Source organism: Thermobia domestica, chromosome 13 (genome assembly GCF_964235325.1).
Source record: "Thermobia domestica chromosome 13, izTheDome1.hap1.1, whole genome shotgun sequence".
In the NCBI taxonomy this organism is placed as follows: domain Eukaryota; kingdom Metazoa; phylum Arthropoda; class Insecta; order Zygentoma; family Lepismatidae; genus Thermobia; species Thermobia domestica.
Genome location: NC_137466.1, coordinates 136,734,027 through 136,757,409, shown reverse-complemented (window position 1 = coordinate 136,757,409; position 23,383 = coordinate 136,734,027). Strand labels below are relative to the sequence as shown.

The 23,383-nt window shown below is 34.0% G+C and overlaps 1 protein-coding gene across 1 annotated transcript; it reads right to left on the bottom strand.

The window, feature by feature from the left end:
- Positions 1–9,040: 9,040 nt before the first annotated feature.
- LOC145669297 (uncharacterized) lies at positions 9,041–22,955 on the bottom strand. Its single transcript, XM_081737611.1, has 5 exons — positions 22,579–22,955; positions 16,301–16,527; positions 13,374–13,550; positions 12,056–12,152; positions 9,041–9,156 (listed from the first exon to the last, which is right to left on the bottom strand). The coding sequence occupies exons 1-4, from the start codon at positions 22,706–22,708 to the stop codon at positions 12,108–12,110; spliced, it is 579 nt and encodes a 192-aa protein (XP_081593737.1). The 5' UTR covers positions 22,709–22,955; the 3' UTR covers positions 9,041–9,156; positions 12,056–12,107.
- Positions 22,956–23,383: the final 428 nt, after the last annotated feature.

The window sequence follows — 23,383 nt, the reverse complement described above, 5'->3', positions numbered from 1 at the left end:
GACATTCTGAAAAAAAAATATGGTGTAAAAACTCAGGTTTTCCCAGAAATTAGAATAAATGAATTAGGGTAAATGTTAGAGAAAAATAAAGAAGAATATAAAAATCTAAAAGTAATAATAGTGCATGTAGAAACAAATAATGTAGGAAGAAGATACGGAAAGCTCCTAATCAAAGAAATGTGGAAGTTCCTAGAAAAAGGTAAGGGACTATATCCTGGAAGTAAATGGGTCGTAAATGAATTAATATATAGAAATGATGTTTATGAGGGTACTATAGAAAAGCTGAACGATGCCATACATTGGGTATGTAAACAACTAGAAACGGTATATGTAGATGCAAATAGAAGATTAACCAAATATGAAGCAGCAAATGATGTAATATATCTTAATTGGAGAGGAGGGTGTTTCTTAGGACAACAAATCTTGGAAGAATGCGAAAAAATTCTTGAAGAAAGAATTATGGACCTAAATTATTGACTGAAAGGAAAATCAAAATGGCGTAAGGCTGCCAGAAATGAAAACATAAATAAAAATAATTCTGTAAATAACACAATAACACAATATTCAGGATGGGGGAAATCAAATATATAAATGGAAGGAAATTATTGATAATATGGAGGAATTAAATATAAACATAATGCTAATTACAGAAACAAACATGAGGGATGAAATTACCCCACCTTTGGAATATACTAAATACAATTGGGAAGGAATAAATAGAAAGATCGGATATATTAAAGGAGGAGGAATTGGATTCACAATAAATAAAAACATAAGAATCACAGAAAATAAATTGAGATGCAAAAAGAAGGCCGTAAATGATCATTTATGGATAAAGAAAAAAATTTAGAAAGGCATTTTATGTAGGTGTAATATATTGGAGACCGGAAAACATTCTAGAGTGGAATATGGAAATATATAATTGTATAAATGAAGATTTAAATGAAATAAGAAAAGAACATGTAGATTATATAATAGGAGGGGATATAAACGCACATTTGATAGAAATGGAAGTGGAATAAACAAAAACTGGCAGCTTTTATATTTACTAGTACAGGGTTTTAATTTAGAAATAATGAACATAAGACATGAAATAATGAACATGAACATCAGTTAGGAAGACATACTTCAAAAGAGAAATAGCTACTACTATAGATTACTTTCTTGTTAGTGAAAAAAGTAGGAAAATGGTTAAAAAAGTTGATGTCGATGAAGAGGGAATTTATAGTGTAGAAGTGATAATAGATTACCAACTATTTGATTATTGATTACCAACAATTTGAACTATTTGAACAAGAGGGCAAGAGAATTTACTCAAAAAAATAAATAAAAATGATCGAAATAAACCTACTATTAGAAGACTGAAAAAGAAGAAGATATAAAGAAATATAAAGAGAAGTTAGAAAAAGAATACATTAATGAACAAATCTACGCATCTCTAGAAACAAAAATTAAAAGTGCTGCAGCTGAGGTCACAAATGTGAAGGAAGATAAGAAAGGTTATAGAAAAAGTAGAAAATTTGATTGGACCAAAGATATAGAAACGAAAATTAAGGTAAGAAAAGAAAAAAAGCCGAATCCATAGATTAAAATTTAAGAAATTCAGGAAAGGAAACGTTGGGAAAGAAGAAGTTATTCTAGCATGGAACGAATACATAAATAGCAAGAAAGATGCACACATAACTAAAATGAAAGAAATAAGAATTTTTAAAATGAAGAAGTAGAAGAAAAAATTAAGTCAGGAGGAAAAGAAGCAGGGAAAAGATTTTGGAGATATGTTAGACAAAAACAAAATGAAACAGAAAAATACATCCTGAGAAATGAAAAGGGAGAAATGCTGGAAAAGAGGACGGAAATTGAGACGTACTTAACAAATTAGGCATTGAAACAAAATTATGAAGAACGGATAAATGAAACAAATAAAGTAGCAAAAATAAATAATAAGATTGTTGAAGAAAAAAGTCAGGAATTAACATATGATATTGAAAATATGGAAATAGAGAAGGCTAGAAAAACTAAGAAGAGGGAAAGCAACGGGAACAGATGAGGTGTCAAATGAGATGTTATTCAACCTAGATAATAAGTGATTGGAAAGTTTAAAGAATATTATGAATAATATACTTGAATCAAAAACCATTCCTCCAAGTTGGAAGGAAACAAAGGTTAAGTTAATATATAAAGGAAAAGGGAAGGTAAACATTAAATAAAAAAATATAGACCAATAGCTATTAACAGCTGCGTATATACGTTTTTTGCAATTATTCTAAGAGACAGATTAATGAATTAGCTAGAGAAAAACAAAATATTAAGTGAGTTACAAAATGAATTCAGAACTGATAGAAGAACAACAGATAACATCTACATTATAACACAATTGATAGAAATATGCAGAGAAAGGAAAGAAGATTTCATAGTAGCATTTATTGATATTGAAAGCGTATGACACAGTCAAGAGAAAGCTATTATGCGAAGTAATGGGAAACTTAGGAATCTCAAAGAAATTTATTATGCTCCTTAAGGAATTATATAAAGATAACAAATACAAATATGAAATGGGAAACATAAAATCAAAATGGATAGACAGTAACAAAGGTTTGAAACAAGGATGTCCTCTATCACCAGTTCTATTCCTGATATATATACACGAAATGGAAGAAGCATTGATCAAAACAAACAGAGGGATAGAATTAAGATTGCAACGAAAAGACAAAGTAAGGAAAATCCTTTTCACTCTATTTGCGGATGATGTAGCTTTGATGAGTAATAATATAGAGGACAATAAGGAAATACTAGAAACAGTAGTTAGGAAAGGAGAAGAAACAGATTTCCAAACAGATGGATAGGAAGAGGTAGTCGATATGCATGACCTGCTCGTTCTCCCGAATTATATCCATTGGATTTTTATTTGTAGGGACATGTTAAGGAAGTAGTTTACGCAAGGGAAATTCATGATATAGACGATCTGAAACAACGTATCAAGGTTACTTTCCAGTCGATTCGTGATACGCCCGAAGTACTCGATAATGTTCGTCAGTCGTGCCCATGCGTGTGAGCGAGTTGGTGGTGGACATATTGAAAACATACCACGATACACAGGAACGACTAAGGCGGATATTGGAAACATGGAACAGCAATTTGGCAAATAGAAGCTGCTTATGGTGAGTACAATGCAGCTATAGTCTATCCCTATTTATCTCGTTTATTTTGTCACATACTGCATACAAATTTCTTTTCATTTTTGTATTTACTACGGCATTCATGTGCATGTTCTTTTTTGTAGTTTCTCATATTCCCTATGTTTTTGGTTACCCTCTTTTCATCCATGTTCCCACGCCAATTCCTATTGCAGGTATACACACTCTGTGCTGCTGCTACTCACCTCGAATTTCCCGCCTCTTTAATTTTTGACAACTAAAGCAGTTATGCAACCACACATAGCTATTTACAAAATTCCCGCGCCATGTTGAATACGTTGAAGATATCACATTGTCGACAACGAATTACTGTTTTTATTGTCTTCGAACCACGCTAACCACGCTGTTTTTATTGTCTTCGAGACCTCTCTTTCTCAAGAGAATTGACGAGGATTCCCCCACTTCCTTTGGGGAATCCCTTGCGCACGGGTTTCACGATTGCGGCGTAAGCATTTTTAGATAGAGCACATTCGATGTCTTTGACTTGACCACACTGCCTTTGCTCTATCGTTTAGGATGTTTAGGATAGTGAAGATATAGATCTCTAACGTTCATTTTCCCATGCTTTCGGCACCCTATATTTCCGAAACTATGGACTTTTGGCCAAAGCTGCAGAAGACTTTTTTTTCTTGGTTTGACATCAGCTATCTAACTGACATATATAGATATACACAGAACGGGTTGTTAAAAAATTAGAATAACACCATTGAGTGTTCGGAGTACATATTATTTCCGCAAGGCACTATTCTATTTATTACTATATTATTATTTTGGTCTCCTCCGGGGAGGCACTCTCAGAGCTCTGAGGGGAAGTGCCACGAAAAAAACATGTCTGGAAGAAACGATAGACAGAGATGGTAACTTTCCTCTATAGCTATTGAAGTAGCGCTATGTGCATCATTCCCCTAGTTTTGCCCATGAAATACTTGAAAAAGAGCGTGTAATTTTCTCCTTGTTTATAATTTTTTTTAAAATGTATACAGAAGCATTGTAGACACAATTAATTTTTATCTTGTTCACTACAGCCAGCACAGAACAAATGAACGCTTTAACTCATTGCAGATAATAATGTAGAAGGAAATGGTACAAATACGTTGAAATCTCCACTGATCCACGTTTACTAATTTCGTTCTGATAAGTAAATCAGAAAGGGTTTCTTGAGACTAAATTGTAAAATCACATACTCCAAGACGTTTATAGAATACCGTGCTTATATTAGTAAACGGAAGGTAAATAACTTCTTGGAGATCAAAAATAGCACATAAGAAGGAACTATCCACTTTAATTATTTCTTTACTTTCTTCCTTGATCATACGAACTTTGTTTTACTTTGGGTGTGACTGTTGTGTCTTTATTTTAGTTTCTTTGTTGCCCTCGATGTGTTTATTTTGCAAGTTGCTCTGATGCTTTTTCGGACGATGTAATGATAATATTGTTTTTTTTTTTAAAAAAAAAAACTTACCTGAAATTTCTATTTCTGTCTTTCTGTTTTCTATACAGTCCTTAATATACATAAATTGCAGATATTTTAGAGATACTCAGTTCTTGGTGTAGTTACTGTTTGATTCCTCTCTTTCGAAAATAAAGTGATGTTCGGTTAATGTTTTTCTTTTTTTTTAATTCGGATATCAATTTTTAACATTGACTCCCATCTTCCACCTCGTTTATGACATTCAACTACATCAGTTAAGATTAGATTTTCAACTGCTGTGATTATTGAGGGACAGAGAAACCGATTGCTTTCTGATTGTTTTTATGTTTCACTTTATTTTTGTTTGGAATTAGAAGTAGTAATGTGCCTAGCGATGTATTTGTTTCAAGTTGCAGATTCCCTAGACCAGTAATTGTTAAACCGTCGATAGCGAGCTACTATTAGTTCACGGGAACATTTTTAGTAGATCACGTTAACGCTTCGGTTGGCTAACCTTGATTCCTCCACTGAACTGACGCTAACGACAGGGGCGCTGACGACAACAACTGCCTGTTTCTCCCGTGCAACTGCTATTGTCAGCCTCATTTCACAGTTGATTGTATGCGCGTAGAGTTGTGCAAGTTATGTTTTTCGTGTGTATATTAGACATTTGCTAAACGTTATGTTTTTCGTGTGTATATTAGATATTTGCTAAACGTTATGTTTTTCGTGTGTATATTAGACATTTGCTAAACGTTATGTTTTTCGTGTGTATATTAGACATTTGCTAAACGTTATGTTTTTCGTGTGTATATTAGACATTTGCTAAACGTTATGTTTTTCGTGTGTATATTAGACATTTGCTAAACGTTATGTTTTTCGTGTGTATATTAGACATTTGCTGAACGTTATGTTTTTCGTGTGTATATTAGATATTTGCTAAACGTTATGTTTTTCGTGTGTATATTAGACATTTGCTAAACGTTATGTTTTTCGTGTGTATATTAGACATTTGCTAAACGTTATGTTTTTCGTGTTTATATTAGACATTTGCTAAACGTTATGTTTTTCGTGTGTATATTAGACATTTGCTAAACGTTATGTTTATCGTGTGTATATTAGACATTTGCTAAACGTTATGTTTATCGTGTGTATATTAGACATTTGCTAAACGTTATGTTTTTCGTGTGTATATTAGATATTTGCTAACTTGGATAGTTTGATTTCATATTCATTAGAAATGTAAGTTTATAGGCAATAAATAAGTGCAAGATTTTTTTTCAAGTTGGTAGTTCTTTTGGTTAGTAGCTCACGCTAAGATTTAAAAAACGATACGGTAGCTCAGAAGCTTCATACGTTTGACGAGCACTGCCCTAGACCATAGAATGCTCGTAATATTTCTTACCGTTGTTTACAGCTGAAAGAAAAAGGCACAATGTTACTATACTTCTTAGTTTATGTTTAAGTCAACGGAAGTCTTCTGAAGAAGACAACGAGTTGAATAGATCTTCGTATGCTGATTCACACATTTCTTGTGAGGAGATCGTAATTGCATCTGTGTCTATTACACGTCCAAAGTACCACTTATTGTCATACAACATTTTTACTTACGAATAAACAGTATAATAAAATTGTGCTTCTTTTTACGTGCGCAACGCATTTCTGACGAATAAACTGCGTTATGTAACCCATCGTTTCACTGTACTAGAGCCTGTCTAGTTCAACTGTGCCCTTGCTGATACTGCTATCGATATGTGATTTCCCATACCTCCCTCGAACGAGAAGAGCATGTTGCTGCGGCCGAGATCTTTCAATTGTTGGATGCGGAAACGTTGCCACAACGAATTATTTCACGGACTCCGCTGTACTTCGTCATGTTAGACACTTTAAGTAGCCTACGATCTTCACACGTCAAGACCAAACGACTGAATGACAAACTGGCAACATAGCTGAGGTCATTCACTTCTTTTCCCTAAGCAAAGGGAGGGTTTTCTTCCGCCACAGGCTGGCGGGGGTGGAGCTGAAGTTTAGTTCGCATTGATTCCGAGGCCACAGATGGGATAGACAGGTTCTAGAACATCCATGTTAAGCCTCAACGAAGGACAAAACTAAGTATACAACAATAAAAGGACGAACGCTCTATCACTGAACCACCTCGGCCCCTTTGAAATTATTTACAGGAGTGAGTGACTACTTTATGAAAACTTGATATCGAACACATTTGTTTAAAAATACCAGCTTTTTGTGAAATATTGCTTAATATGCAGGAAAACATAAGCCAATAAATTAATAATAATAATAATAATAATAATAATAATAATAATAATAATAAAAATAATAATAATAATAATAATAATAATAATAATAATCTTAAATTAAAAACTCTCTGGACCTAGTGCATTGGCACAATTCCACGAATTAAAAAGAATTTGTTAACTTCTCATGTAAGTGTAGACCCAGATAGCAGAAACAGCTTGCCACAAGCATGATATAAGCTTGTCGTGACAAGGATATAAGCTTGTCCCAAGCTTGTTAGGACAAGTCTGTAAGCGTATATCAAGGCTGATTCAAGCGACGAAGTTGACAGGCGAAAAGCATATTGTAGGCTTGTACTGCAAGATTGTTTCAAGCTTGTCAATTCAAGCTTATTGCAAACTTGTTACATAAAGCATGCTATAGGCTGGTTACCTCAAGTTTATTTCAAACTTGGTACGTAATGCTTGCTCCAGGCTTGTTACCTCAAGTCTATTTCAAACTTGGGACATACTGCTTGCTATAGGCTTGTTACCTCAAGTCTATTTCAAAGTTGGTACATAATGCTTGCTACAGGCTTGTCACCTCAAGCTTATTTCAAGCTGGTCACTTCAAGTTTAGCACATGCTTAATATGTCTCGTTTATTGCAAGCTTCTCAGTAAAGCTTGATACAAATGTATTTCTGCACGTGAGAAAATGATTCATTTGCTTGGCGACATGTATAATGTTTGATGTGTAGGTTAGTATAATGTTCAGTGTGTAAGTTACATAAATGATGGTGTGTATTCTTTTGCCATCTGAGGGTGTTTGGATATTGCCATCACTTTATTGGCATTCTTTTAAATATATATAGGGGAAACCATACCATACTTACTATTAATAGTAAACATAGTAGTAGTCTACGGTTTCTGCAATATTTTTAAAAGAATGCCAATAAAGTGGTGGCAATATCCAAACACCCTCAAATGGCAAAAGAACACACACCATCATTTATGTAACTTACACACTGAACATTATACTAACCTTCACATCAAACAATATACATGACGCCAACCAGATGAATCATTTTCTCACGTGCAGAAATAAATCTGTATCAAGATTGACACTACTGGATCTCACTTCAAACCTTATACAAAATGAAATCAAGCTCATATAGACAACAATTCTGCAAAAATAAACGTAAAGGTGAGGACGAAAGAACTGTTAAACCTACATAAGCAATGTTCTGAAAAAGAATAGTTGTGTTCGGTCAAAATGAAAGCAAAATATGTATACTTTCACAATCTGTATTATGCTTCTTTCCTTCGTCCATTATGCGTCTTTGCAGCACGAGGTTTATTTCTGTTGAGTAACATTATTGAGATATCATGTTAAATTATAAATCCATGTCTCACACAACATTGGTGTTGAATATATACCCCATACTCCAGTCTATTGACATTAGTATCTTATCTCAATATAGAAAGCAACACTTTTCCTGAGTTCCTTGGTGAATATACTATGCGACCTGGCAGATCAGCATCCAATTAGTTTACCATTAACCACAGTTTGATGTTGAAGTTGAGCGTCCCGTTTTAGCACGAAGCTTTATATGAGACACTGACCTGTAGAATCCGCAGTAATGCGTTCAGTGTTCGTAAGGTCTTCCACTGAGAATCAACCACGACCCTAGGCGCAGCAAAGACGTACACCACTAGACAAATGTCAAGGGCTAAGCAAACTTTTAAATTATCAGATTTCAGGAAAGAAATATAAATTAAATCCTAGAACCACTGCTACACAGGGTGCGAAATACTGAGGATGGCCATTCCCACATTTCAAAATTTTGGAAGAAAATTCATTCTCAATAATTTACTGGCGAGATATGGTGACACTGACACTGTCAGAAGTATACAAACTATTTACAGTAAATCTGTGCAGTTAGTGGACAACTTAGTGGTTAAGCATTATCCCTAACCTTACATAGTTCAATAATTTTGGATGTTCAATATATGAAATCTTCATTTCAAAACTTTCCAGTGCATTTTTTTTTGTTTTTACTTATTTATCTACTCCTCTCTCTCCCCGATCATAACTGTTATTATTTCGCATCCTGCTGCTACATAATTGAAATAAATTATCCCTACATTCTACGCAATAACTGATATAAGGTTTCATGAAAACAATCAGCTTGTATTACAATGTTATTTATTGAACTTATTTACATTTTTTGTATTATTTCTAACTTATTTCCTTAATTGGGTTCCTCAACTTCAACGGTGTCATCTTCCACTACAGGTTTTGAATTTCTTCGTTCTCTGCAAAATAACGATCATAAATACGTACTGAAAAACATGTAATTGATTGCACAGTTAAAAGTAAACATTCATATTGTTTACCGTATAAATACGCTTTCATTAAAATACAATATTATTCTTTGAAGTAAGTGCCACACAAGGCAACAGAGCCTGGCACTCGTTTCTCAGATCTGGTGATCCATGGCTGTGAAGCACTCCAAATATGATCTCTATAGCATTACGGTAGAATTTTTATAGTGAAATAATATTCCCTAATCGAGCTCACCTATTCAGATGTTAGATTTGCAGTGTGACACTTCTTATTCAAAGTGTCTTGACTGTCAAATAAAATATAATTCATCTTCCCATACTGAAAATTAATAAAGTAATTTTAAACACTACTATACACAAACATTACGCAAACACTATTTCGGTTCAGCGGAATCCCTTATATTCTACATTTTACGTTTTACAGCCTTATTCGATTAAATTTTGACGATCACTCATAAGAAACACTTGAAAGGAAAGAATCGCGTTTGTTACAATTACAACATACTCTCCCATAGTCTGATATTTAGTCGTCTCGGGATCGCACGGATATGTCTGGGTCAAACAGGGTCAGGGATCTGACTACTTCGTGATCACGAGTCACGAAGTATGTGACCCGTTTCATCACTGGTACCACTGCATGGTATTTATTCACTTTACCTATTTCAATGTTCTAGTGCCAGTAAATTTTCAGTAGAAGTTTTTTCCTAGCTGAAAACGTGCATTGTTTTGTGAGAGCATTAATTGAGATAAATCCAGAAAATGTCATATTGACTCACTCGGTACTGTTGTATAAGTACGGCGTTACGAAAAACAAACGAAGTGACCACTGATATAAGAAATCAATGAGGGATGGAAGAACAAATATTTACTTATTTCTTTAATTTTCTCTCCATGCCTTGTATGAAATGCAATCTGATCTCACGATTCACAGGAAAGATAGGCCATAAGCGTGTGAACCTATATACCTTGTATTCTTCACGGAGCAACACAAATGATAGATGATGACCTACAAGGCGTTATCCTGCGTAATGTACAACAGAACGCATGGGAAAGTGTAGTTCGCAATTTACAGGAAAAGCGTAAGAATTTACTAAAATAGGTACCGTGTACACGGACAACTTCGTACCATTTTGCAACGAGTTTGGAACATACCTTAGAGGTTCAATGAAATATTTCTCTTTAAAAATATATATATAAAAAAGAGTAACTGGTGACTAAAACGTAAGGAGGTGTTGAGCAACAATTCTCTGGATTTATTTGTGACAGTAAAACAAACGGATTTCAATCCTGAGCCTTACAGCGGAGGAATACATCTTTGCAACGTTTCATTCTTTCAAAACACAAGAATCACTGATAGGAAGACATGCATATTGCCTTCATCATACATATCAAATGAAGAAGGGATGACTCATTACCGTAACTGTAACACTAAGTTTATTTGACCCATATTCATGGAACGTCGTGTCGGAATCATTAGCGTCGTTTCACAATTCATTATAGAGAAGTAATAAATACTCGTGCGACCTATCGACCTAGTTCTTTATATCCCATCTTTGAAAGCAGAAACGTTTCTCAGTGTACATGGCACAAAGCAGGCAAATCACTTCATTTACTTCAATCCAGTCAAATTCTGAATGCATTTTAAGACCTATGTCTCCCTATTTATTTTCCTGGTAATTTGTTGTTGAGTGTTTACGCATACGCATACTTTGGCGTGCTCCATCCTATTGAAATCTTTTTGTCTTTGGGGAAAAAATCTACTCTTACTTTTTTTAAAATTTAGTTTTATTACTGCCACTGCTGAATGAAGTCTTTATCTTGTGGATAAAACATTAACCTTTGTTTCTTGTTCAATTTTGGTGTTGACTACTTCTTTTTCATACTGAATGAAGTCTTATCTTCCGGGAAACTCGGGAATGTCTTTGTAAGAGAGAAATGTGCATTTACTATTATTTTGTCTTTTAACAAAATTTTCTAACTGCTGAAGTCTTTATCTTCTAGGAAAAAAAATTCTGGATTAGTTTCAATGTTATTTTACTTCTTTTCTATATCCTGAATGAAACCTTATCTTTTGAGAAGGAAGAAAAACCTGCAATACCATTCTGTATCTTAATTAATTATAGTGCTTTATTGCTTGTTTCTATACTAAACGAAATAATCTTATCGTCTGAAAGATTCTGCAATTGCATATTTCTCTATTACAATGGCATTGCGGAGTTTTCCAGAATGTAAGATGGTTTCATTTAGCATAGAAAAGAAGTAATTAACTCTAATCAATCAAGAAAGAGGGTGGTATTGTAGTTTTTCTCTCAAGAGATGAGTTCGTTCAGTAGACAGAAAAGATGTAAAATAACACTAAAATTAGTCAAGACAAAAAGAGGTTAATTGCTTTCTGTTTTTCATGCAGCAGTTAGGAAATGTTTTTAGAAGGCAAACATAACAGAAAGTGCCTATCTCTCTATTACTGTGACATCGCAGTTTTCAAAAAATGAAATTTCCTTCAGTATAGAAAAGAAGTAATCAACACCAAAATTAATCCAGGAATAAACGTTAGTCTTTAAAAAAATTCATCAGCAGATAGGAATAATCAAAAAATAAAATTCAACTAACAGAGGTACTTTCCTCCAGAAGACAAGAAAATAAAAATGTAAACAGTAATGAATCTCAATTTTAGTTAAAATTTCCACCCTCCGAGGAAAGTAACAGGCAAGTTGCTAAATTATAAGGGATAATAAAATAATAAGTACATACAAGGTAAACATTTTATCTCATTTCACTAAGTTGCAGATCCCTACCTTATTTAGTGATGATAAGAACTTTCCTCTCTCTCTCTCGTGATTGTAAGGAAAATAGGTAAAACTATACTTACCTACGCAGTAGTCTAGGCTTCGCCTGCTGCAGCCAAAGACCCAATACTTCCTTCACCGTTTCTTCTGTTGCGTCGGTGTACATCTTACGAACAGCAGCTGAAGAGAAAGATAGAATTTCAAGCAAATACTAGCGATTTTTATTCTTTAAAAAAAAAGTCATTTGAAATAAATTTCCCTCTTAAATAGCTTTACGGAATTATGGTATGGTTTGTAAACGTGGATACCTAGAGCTGAAACTAATTCCTATATTATTTTTCAAGTCACCTAAGCTAGGCCCCTATTTTGTGATTTTTATGTAAGGGTACTATAGAAAGTTATCTTTCACCACACTTTTGGTATATTATATAATGGAAAAGTTACATTTTTCTATACAAGTGTATCAAGACTTTCTTCTGTTAGTGCTGATATGGTTTTGAGTCAACGTTTCAAGTCACCTTAAATAACACTACAAAAAACCATTAGGTTTTGGCTAACTTCGTTGTCACGAAAAATTGAAAGACGAAGACGACAAAAAGACGAAAGTTTGACTATTCGCCGTCCTGAAAGCCTGCAAGTTTTCTCTTTTTATACTGGAATTATGGTAACTTCGAAAGCTATATTCTTCTAGTGTTTTATCTGCGTTCTAGTTAGACAAAGAGCTCTGAAATTTTGCACCTTTAAAATATCGACAAGGGACACAGTTTGGCATACTATGTAATACTACCAGACTAACAGTGTTGCCAACCCAACAAAGTTATATTCTTTCAAAGTTACATTCGTGTGGTAGACAGTATCAAATTTACAGGTATACACGAGAAGTCTGGTGCAAAATTATACTTCACATAGTGATTCCTACACTGTACTTCAATTTAAATTCGTTGACACTATTGACTTGATTTAGCCCTGGAATCATTCCTACCTTGGAATTTTATTTGGTTTTAGGTTTTCCGTACACCTTACAAATTGTTTTTGAATGCTTTTTCAAGCAAAGATTTGTTTAAATGGGTACTTTGCCAGTAAAGCCTTGTTTACAACATAGAGTGTTGGATTAGTTATTGAATTTCCTATATATTCTACACAGATTTTATATTCACCCAGTAAGGGTGAACACATTTACATATTATACTACTTGACAGTAAAAGCATCCTAAAATACTCAAAGCATACTTTATTCATGAAGAATTACTTCTGATTGCTTGGGACATACTAATATGAGAACACACGTCCAGTACGAGAGAAGTAAGACTTAGTAATTAGCAAACTGGAATTTTGTATGGTTACTAGCATAAATAAATAAATGAAGTTAAATATTTCAGTACAACTTTTCAAATCAACTTACTGTGGATCTTTTTGCACATTTGGGTGGACCCAAAGGTGTGCTTTCTTGCTTCATGATCCTTGGTTTCCTGCCAGAGTAGGAGAATTCCATTGCGAGCTTGTCGCACAAAGTTCTTCTTATTGCATTGTGAGCGAAACCTTTTAAATCCTTACCACCAATTGACAGTAATACTTTTACCTGAAAAAAAGGAAATTATTTAGATCTAATGCATGCTGAAATCGAAAAGAAAAACAATATATATATAAGAGTCCGTATTGTTATGTTTTTCTACCAGTGGAAAAAAATAACGAAGAATGAATGAAACTAGATTAATTTTTAAATACCGTAATGTGAAGTGTGAAAAAAAAAGGGCGTGGAGTTCTGAGTTTCATGGAAGGAATACGTGAGTAACAAGAACTGTTTGGCTGGGATTGATTTGGTAACTTTCAGCTTTATATCGGAATTGCGGTTATTTAAAAGGACCATTGTCCGTTTGAATTAGAAAAAATACTATATATATATATATATATATATATATATATATATATATATATATATATATATATATATATATATATATGTGTGTGTGTGTGTGTGTGTGTGTATGTATATGGAAATTACATACACTTCCAAAAGTAACAAGAAACAGTGGGTTAATCAGTGCTGCCAACAAGTAGTGTCAGAAAATAGCTAAATGACGCACAGAAACTAGCTAAAAATGGTTCAACTTACCTTAAATTATAGGTAACAGAATTTAGGAACAAAGAAAGTAAAAATTTGGTGCTTTCTGTCTACTAGTTTACAAAGATGTTCTAATATTATTTATCTTTTGATATCCTCAAATCAAACAGTTTCACAATATAATTTGTTCCTTCATTGACTAGAAGTAATAAAATCTCTTTAATTATTTTCAACTTCAAATGCTGGGTATGTCTTGATAACACTATTGATCTATCACAAAAATATATACATACACATGCACGCATCTTAACAAGAAAAACCCAACCCAAACTAAAAATACACTAGAAACTAATCAAACAACTGACTATGGAGAAACCAGATTCAGGAATCCCAATTTACCGTGACGGATAGGTGAGACTGATAAAAGATATCTAATCTACTGTGACAATGTAGGTGATGTTGTAATCAGAAGAATTTTTCTAATACTACTTTTTTAGGTTTTGCATATGTTCTAAAAAAATTGACTGCAAAAGATTTAATTGCCGCCTAAATGACTATATTAGCAAGTATGAATGGCAAGTTGACCAAAATTCAGCGGCGGCTGGTACTATATGTTGCATGGTTGTGCAACCGGATATTTTTTTAATACTAAAACTATTTTTAAGTATTAATGTAGTGTATCAGTAAAAAAAATAAACCTCTGCTCTTGAGCGCAAAAACAGTATTGATGCATTTCTGAAAAACGTAAATTAAAAAACGGAAAGAAAGAGAGAGATTTACATTTCCGGTGGCAGCGAACGTTGCCACTGGAAGCAGTAATATCGAGCATATGGCAGTAAGCTCCTATCTGTTAACATGGGGAAGTGGATTTATTCTTGCATCGCTCCTATCTTCCCGTATAGCTTTCTTGCGGTTGCCTTTCTTCCGCAACTGGTCAGCTTCTGTAATAGTTACAAATTCCTCCGCTTAGCAGCGCTTGACTCAATTCATAGGATGAGGGAGATACAGACGCTTGGAAAAAAGAAGTTATTCACAAAACAAACTCGCAAAGAACAAATATAACTCTGGTGGTAGCAGGGACGAATCCAAGCTGAAAGTTTGGGGGGCGGTCGTTCGAAGTCAATAGATTTTATTTAACATTTATAATACAAAAGTGAAAATTCTTGGGATAAGATTTATTTTTTAAAAAACCCTATTCTGGGGGGGGGGGATCGATCGAGTCTCGAAGAAGAAAATGTCTTACTACTGGTCTAATTCCTAGCTCTGTGTCTTTCGTGCACATGATTCTGTGTTCGATTTCCAGCGGAGAGCATAAATTAATATCAAATCATTCACTTCCAATACTCATCTGTCTTCTTTAGCCTAATTTGCTGGAATGTTAAACTATTTTTTTTTTTTTTTTCATTTTCGAAGGAAAACATCTTAGATTTCATGCTTCTTTACAGACAAAAATACGTGGTTTCTGAAAATGGACTTTTTGTACCGTATATTTATACAAAGAAATGCTAACAAAATGCATATTGTCGGAGGAGAAAGGTGTTTCTGGACCCTAAAGAAAATAAAGCGGAAAATATTTGCGGTAGCGATGCTTTCTATTCAGAGAAACTTGGCGAGCAGCATTTCAGATTTCAATAAAGTCATAGAAAATTTGAAGCCCAAAAGATCGAAGAAAGACCTTCCATTCTAAAATAATGCATAGATTATATAATTAAATAATTTTGTTTAACTGCGTGCATGCAATTTTCTTGTTTTTTTTCTTTCTTCTTTTCGGATTAACGCCATCATTCATGGCTTACAGCACATATTATATATTCGATTTATCTCGTGTTCAATAACATGAATGTAGAGGTTTTGTATATAAATAGTGTATAAACGTACATTGATAGTGGTTGTTTGAAAAAAAGGAAATAGCTTATATATTAAATCAATATTAGAGAAACAATTTAATCAATAATATATAAATAGAGCTTAAAAGACTTTCCTCTTCATATTTCCTGAATATTTTTTTGGGGGGAGGGGAACACTTGCGCATACCTACATACCTTTGATATTGCAACATTGCAACCGGTGCTTGTACAGACTACGATCCGCTACTGCCAAAATTATAGTCCATAGCTAATACACATGATAATGGCTAAACTGGCCAAAATGGAGTTGATGCTAACATTTAGTCAAAAAAGAGATGTTCCAAAAAGACGTAAATTAAAAGATATAAGAAAGATTTGAAACCTGCTTCATAACTTGTACAGTTTTGATAGGACACTTACATATTTCTTTCCGAAGTTAGGAACTTCAAGCTTTCTCTCAAATGTTTGAAAATCATCCAAGGTTCGCAGAGGCAGAAGGCCAAAAAGTTCGGATTCTTCGTTTATGGACTCTGCTTTCACACTCACATCATTACTTAGAAGTGTGTCGACTTTCTTCTCGACGGAAGATACTCTTTCACTAAGGTCAGCTAAAGTAGATTGCATTTGGCCAAATACCATTCTGATATCTGCAACAAATTTTAGGAAATATTGTTTTGAAGGTGTTAATATAACTAGAAAATATACTATTTCACAAATCATTGAAACAATAAAATGTACATTCATGTCCAAAATGATTGTCGCATATCTATAACTGTCTTCTTGTAAGAATATAATTTGATAATGATTTTACAGGATACTTTTAATACCGATACTATGTGTATAATCGAGAAATGTATATTTGTAGAAAATTTTGTAGGGAAAGAATTATAAGCACGTAAATTAGAATGAGTAAAACAAATGGACAAGAAAGTTTTATTTTCGTTTTATTATTCTTATTTACTGCTCTTTTGACATGAAATTTGCCACATACATGTCTTTGCCGATTATGCACATACCAACATTATAAGAAATACAGGGCGAATTCGTTATCAAATTTTATTCGTAAAACAACATATTTATAGACACGCGACAATAATTTTGGACATGAGTGTACGTTTGTGGTGGACAAACACCGTGTGCGTGGATTTTCTCAGGGTTCTATCGTTCCCCTCCACTTTCTTCACTCCATCATTTAATTCATTCTCATCATCACCGTCTCCTTTAGGCTGCCCCGCATAACCGTGGGACAAAACTCAAAGATTTTATTTTAATATGATTTCGCTGTTCATTTAATTAGAAATCTTGGGGGGAAAAAGTGGGGAACAATTAGGAAGACGTGTGGAGAAGACCACTACGTTGGAGAATTATGACCAGGTCATTAGAGTATGACGTCATTCATCAGTACTGCGGAAGGAAAGGGTTGATTGCTCAGAGGTAGAACGTAGCCTTTTGGTGCGACGGATCTTTGGTTCAATCTCCGGCCTCATGAGTTTATGATGGACAATATCATATTCGTGAGGGTTTTCCCGTTCTCATGCCACTAATTCCTTCGTAATCATTCACTATCATTAGTCATCCGTGTATCTTAACATTAACCCTAGGAAGACTAAACTATAATTGGTCACGTGAAAGACTAAGGGGGGCAATTTTGCTCGCGGTTGTAAATTCCAATTTTAACCCTACTAATGTATTTTAAAGTTATTTAATGGCTGCTACTAATAAATGTGTGTTGTAAAATTATTTTAAGACTTGTGAAATTTTATTTTAATAGGAAATATTACAAATATAAGTCCCAGTACAGACTACTACCGCATTTGGTTAGCAGACATGAAGTGGCTTTAAATACATTAGCCTGTGTAGACAAGTTACTATACTAAACCTGAGAGTATTAAGTTTGCTCAATGTATAAAAGTAGATTATGTTAATTTAGTCATCCATTCAAAGAATAGATAAGTTTACAATGATCCTTTTAAAGTAAAACTGTACTTCTCTTAACACTTCCAAGTTGCTAAAAAAGATGTATTTAGTCACCTGCGCTATTTAAAAAAAGAAAAACTACCACAATAATGTGCTTTCTAATAAAACTAAATTTAAGTTTAGATTACAGAAGAAAATACAAAAAATTTCAAACGTTGTAAAATTCATTTGTTCGGGCAAAGAGAAAAAGAAAGTGCGGGTAAATTTGACCAACCTTCGTCTTTCTATGGTTAAGGACATAACAGCGGGGTTATGAAGAACGGGACCTACAGCTTAAAGTGAGATCCGAACCACTACTCAGTTTGCACTCGAGAGATATTGTTCTTCATTTGAACTCGAAACCAGAATCCCTTGATAACAAAGGTGATAAATCCACAGAGGTCAACTGATAGAAATACGTTGCAGTGATCTTGCATACTTGTGAATATTTTAGGAGCCACTTAAGAACCAAAAGGGAAAGAACTGCTAAGTGGAATCACTCTACAGTTATACACATTAAATCAATGGACAATTTTAAAAGACTACATAGTACAGAAGATCTAATTTAGTCAAAGTCAGAAATATAGGCTTAATTTAATTTGCTAATCAATACCAGAAGTGACTAATAGTTCTGAACCATTCATACTATCTTTGTAAATAAAACCTTTATTATTATTATTGTTATTAACAAACCAGTCAAACCTAACAGAAATCTCTGTTTCGTCGATCTACTTTCCAATGTTATAAATTTAGACACTTGATCAGCTTCTGTGGAAAAGTTTTGTTGACCGTCCGCTAGTGTGACAGGCACTAGAGGCAGTTCGGCGGGAACTCCAAACTTGATAAAATAAAATCACAATTAAAGAGACAAGTTAAAAAAGTATTTTTCACGAATCCAACCCCCACTCAACTTGTGGACGATCATGCCTCCGACAAGGAAAATTCAAGCTTAACCAATGCTGAAGGAGTAGACTGCTGAATAATTTATGATGTACTGGTAAATCGTTTGCAGAACTAGTTGACCTATGACCTCTAGTTTGAGCGGGTTGAGGTCATTTCTCGAGGTTGCGACCTTGTTCAATCGAATCATTAGCCTCAAATTACCTTTACTCTTAAAAAAAGGGGGCGCAACGGTTACTCTATTTTAATCTAAGGTAAACCTATTTAAATAAAAGAAACCTGGTTTAAAGCAAAAATTCCGGTTTAAGTGGAAAAAAAAAGTTTTTTTTAAAAAAAAAAAAAGAACACGGTTTTTGCCAATCCTGAAAAATAGCATTATTTCTTTATTACATCCGTTCAGATTGCAAATATTTTTCTGAGATTTTAGATTCAGACTTCAGCTGGTAGAAAAAAAAAGTAAACAAAACCACTAAACTCAATCAAGAGACAGAAGTTACTGTTTTTAGAGGATAAAAAGATTAAAATGTAAGCAACGAAAAACCTAGTTTTCCTCAAATTTACACCCTCGACTTCTTAACTTACAAACTTCAAACTAATATGCCAACTTATTTTCGCGTAATAATCCATTTTAAGTTATTGTTAATATCTAATAAGTAATTTTTTCGAAATTCATCGTTCTTTTACTCTAAACCCAAAAGTCCATACCTGATCGAACCTTTAATTGCACTTATTGTAAAGCGATGAAATGAGTGATGGGCGGCGGTAATTTCGTCACCGGAAACTTCGTCACGGTAATTTCGTCACCAAAATATTGCCATATAGGTAATTTCGTCACCGAAAATTTTGTCACGATAATTTCATCACGGGTTTCTTTTAGAGCATAATACAAGTACAAAGAATGAACTCGAAAAAGTTTTTGAAGTTGTTTTCTTTAATCTTCAAATGAAGCAAAACTATGCAGCATAATCAAAATAGATTATTATTATTAAATAAAGAGTTACATATTTTAGATATCGTATTTGAGACAAGAGATAAAAGTTTCCAGTAATTCTATCACAGAAACATTATCATATACGAAATTTTGTAACGGTTATTTTTTCACCTTTCTTGAACTAAATAGAGGCAAACAATGACCAAAACAGTTTACGTTATCTTAATCAAACTTGGAAAACAATTCAGTTCGTGTTGAACTCTACAAAATTGAAGTTTCGGGTACTCGACGCAGGTGCAAGCACCAGTAGAAGAAAATAATGCCAGCTTCAGCAAATGTTGGGTTTATATATCATTATTTACAAATATTAAGTTTCGCAGATATCATAATTTTAGAACAGAAAATAGCAAACAAATATAGGAAGATATGTCAATCCGTTCATTTTCCCGCAAACTGGACGAAAATTTGCATCGTACTTGTACCATTCTCTGAGCCCAAACTCTTGGACCTTCCTCCACGTTAACTGTCATGTGAAAAGAGTGATCGTTTTTAGGAGCTATTGAAAGAAGAATATTATATTTCAACTCTGAGTAAACATTGGCAAATTGTTATTGCATATATGTGAAGACAACAAATTTATTTAAAGGAAGAAAAACGTATAAATATGTCTGGAAGTTTCCTTTAAATAGCCTTATGGAGTTATTGAGAAGTGAAACATGGATGATGGACTGAAACTTTTCAATGGCTCCTTAAAAAAAAAAAAAAAAAGCCTTATATGTTACGGTATTTGAGCAGTACGGTACGCCGTAATGCAGAGTAAGACACAAAATTCATATGAAGAACTGTTTCGTGCGGTGATATATCAATGTAGTGAATTTAGTGAATATGCGGACCCTGTAACTGTGGTTATGGATTTCGAGATAGCGGAAATGCAGGCTGCAAAAGCAACTTTTGGAAACAACTCGTGTCCACCATCCATGTTTCACTTCTCAATAGTTGAAATATTTCACTCAGAGTTGAAATATAATATTCTTCTTTCAATAGTTCCTTGAGTAAACATTGGCAAATTGTTATTGGATATATATGTAAAGAAAACACATTTATATAAAGGAAGAAAAACGTATATATTTCTGGAAGTTTCCTTTAAATATAGCCTTATGGAGCTATTGAGAAGTGAAACATGGATGATGGAAGGAAACTTTTCAATGGCTCCTAAAAAAGGTATATATTATTTGAGGTGAGACTTCCTTTACTAGGTGTACGCCCTAATACAGAGCAAGACATAAAATTCATATGAATACTGTTTCGTGAGGTGGTGCATCAGTGAAGTGAATTTAGTGAATATCCGGACCCTGTAACTGTGGTTATTGGATTTCGAGATAGCGGAAATGCAGGCTGTAAAAGCAACTTTTGGAAATTCAACTCGTGTACAGCGTTGCTTTTTTCACCTGACTCAGTCAACATGAAGGAAGGTCGAAAAGCTTGGGCTCACAGAACGGTAGAAGAGCAATGAAAATTTTCGTCTATTTTGCGAGAAAATGAACTGATTGGCATTTCTTCCCATAGCACATGTGCATCGATTAATACAAGAGTCTTTGGAGGAAGAGCGGGAACTTCTGGACTGTTCTGATAGCACTTACGTGTCCGGCACATATCACCGTGTTAAAACTCGATCTGGAAATATTCGTTTACATAATGTGCCCCCTCTACATCCTCCAGACACCTGGAATGTTCACTAAGCCACCCTGAACAACAATCCTAGGACAAATAATATTTGTGAATCGTGGAACCAGAAGTTTCATCAACTGGTAAGAATATCCCACCCAACTATTTGGAGGTTTATTCGTGGAATTCAACAAGATGAAGCAACGGTTTCAACTATGCTTCATCAAGATGCTGTGGGCCAATCACCAAAAAATAAAACTAAAGGAGCGTTTCAGACTTTGCAGAAACGGCTCCAGTCTTTGTGTTTAGCGTACAACGCTGAAACTAAAAGTTTGACAGATTTTTTGCTTGGTGTTTCATTTAATGTGATGCACAGTAGAAAATGAATATGTAAAATGCTTATAGTATTATAACGACTTACATTTTCTTTACTATTTTCTGTTTGGAAATTTTAATATTGGCAAAACATAAAATGTGTAAATAGTAATATACAAACTCATTAGGAGCTATTTTGCCTGTGCTTTTAACATTTACTGAAGCTGGCATTATGATCTTCTACTGGTGTTTGTTCTTGCGTCGAGTAACCGAAACTTCGATTTTGCAGACCAACTGAATTGCTTTCCAAGTTTGATTAAGATCAGGTAAGCTTTTTGGTCACTTAGTTTGTCTCTACTTAGTTCAAGAAATATGAAAAGATAACCGTGACAAAATTTCCATGCTAATTAATATTTCTGTGATAGAATTACTGAAAATTTTCTCTCTTATCTCAGACATAATATTTAAAATAATATGTAACTATTTATTTAATAATCTATGCAATTTCAAAATTTTTTTCGAGTTTATTCATTGTGTCATGTTCTATAAAACACTGGGCATTTTCGGTGACAAAATTACCGGTGGCGAATTTACTACGTCAAAATTTTCGGTGACGAAATTACCTACATGCTAATATTTTGGTGACGAAATTACCGTGACGAAAATTCCGGTGGCGAAATTTCCGGTGACGAAATTACCTAAGTTCATGAGTGATATCATTTTAATCTAAGATTGATGAAGTATACCTTAGAATAAGTAATTGTTACCAAATAAAGTCGGACATAAGTATTTATATTCTTCATTTGAATTATTTCAATTTTGCCACCAACCTCTGAATAAATATGGAAGAACATAAGGAACGAAAATAGGCATGATGCATTCTAAAATGAGTGAAATGTCCAGGCTTGCTGTATTTAAATATAATCCGTACCGATTCTTGGGGAAGCCACATCAGTTAAAATTTGTAGTGTATCGGTGAAAGCTAAAACAAGCAAGCTTAGGCAATGTATTAATTCAAAGCAGTTTTCTCCTCGATTGTAGAGATAAAACGTAATTTTCATTACTTTAGCAGACGGCTCTCCAAATTTATATCGATTTTGTTGATTTTTTCACTAGATTTCACTACTTTACAAACGCTTTGCGAACCACAGCTGAGCGAGCTGAGGGGATTAGAAGCCCCGTAGGACTCATTTTTTCCTTATCTTTTAAGTTACACACGATTGGCATTGCAGCAATTGTAGACGGTCATTTTCCAAAACTTAACATACAAATACTGGCATTTCGTTCCTTGCTTGTATTCAACCGCGTTCCGCCCTGGCAAATAGCTCCACCATAATATACTTATTTTCCCATGTATACTAATTTGCACATAGAATTTATTGAGTTTAAAACACTTACATTATCATTTAACTACCTTCACTATTAATATGGGGTTAACTTTAGCAGATGGCTCTACCTAATCAAATAACTTATTTTAATGTGTTTAGACTTAATAAATCGTATCTGTTATATAGAATCCTACGAAATGGGAAATTAAGTATGTTTTGGTGGATCTAATTGACAAGGCGGTAGGCAGATGAATGCAAGCAAGGAATGAGATGACAGTAAATACATATGAAGCTTTGGAAAACGACCGTCTGCAATGGTTGCAATGCCAAACGTGTGTAACTTAAAAAGTAGGAAAAAAACGAGCCGTGCGGGGCTTCTATTCCCCTTCGCTCGCTCAGCTATGCTAC

Excerpts from the sequence above, each read along its gene's own strand:
- LOC145669297 (XM_081737611.1), bottom strand. The coding sequence starts at position 22,708 with ATGAAAATTACGTTTTATCTCTACAATCGAGGAGAAAACTGCTTTGAA. Across the intron at positions 16,528-22,578 it reads TGTGGCTTCCCCAAGAATCG|ATATCAGAATGGTATTTGGC; the intron begins GTACGGATTATA and ends AATTTGTTGCAG. Across the intron at positions 12,153-13,373 it reads AATGTGCAAAAAGATCCACA|CTGCTGTTCGTAAGATGTAC; the intron begins GTAAGTTGATTT and ends CTTTCTCTTCAG.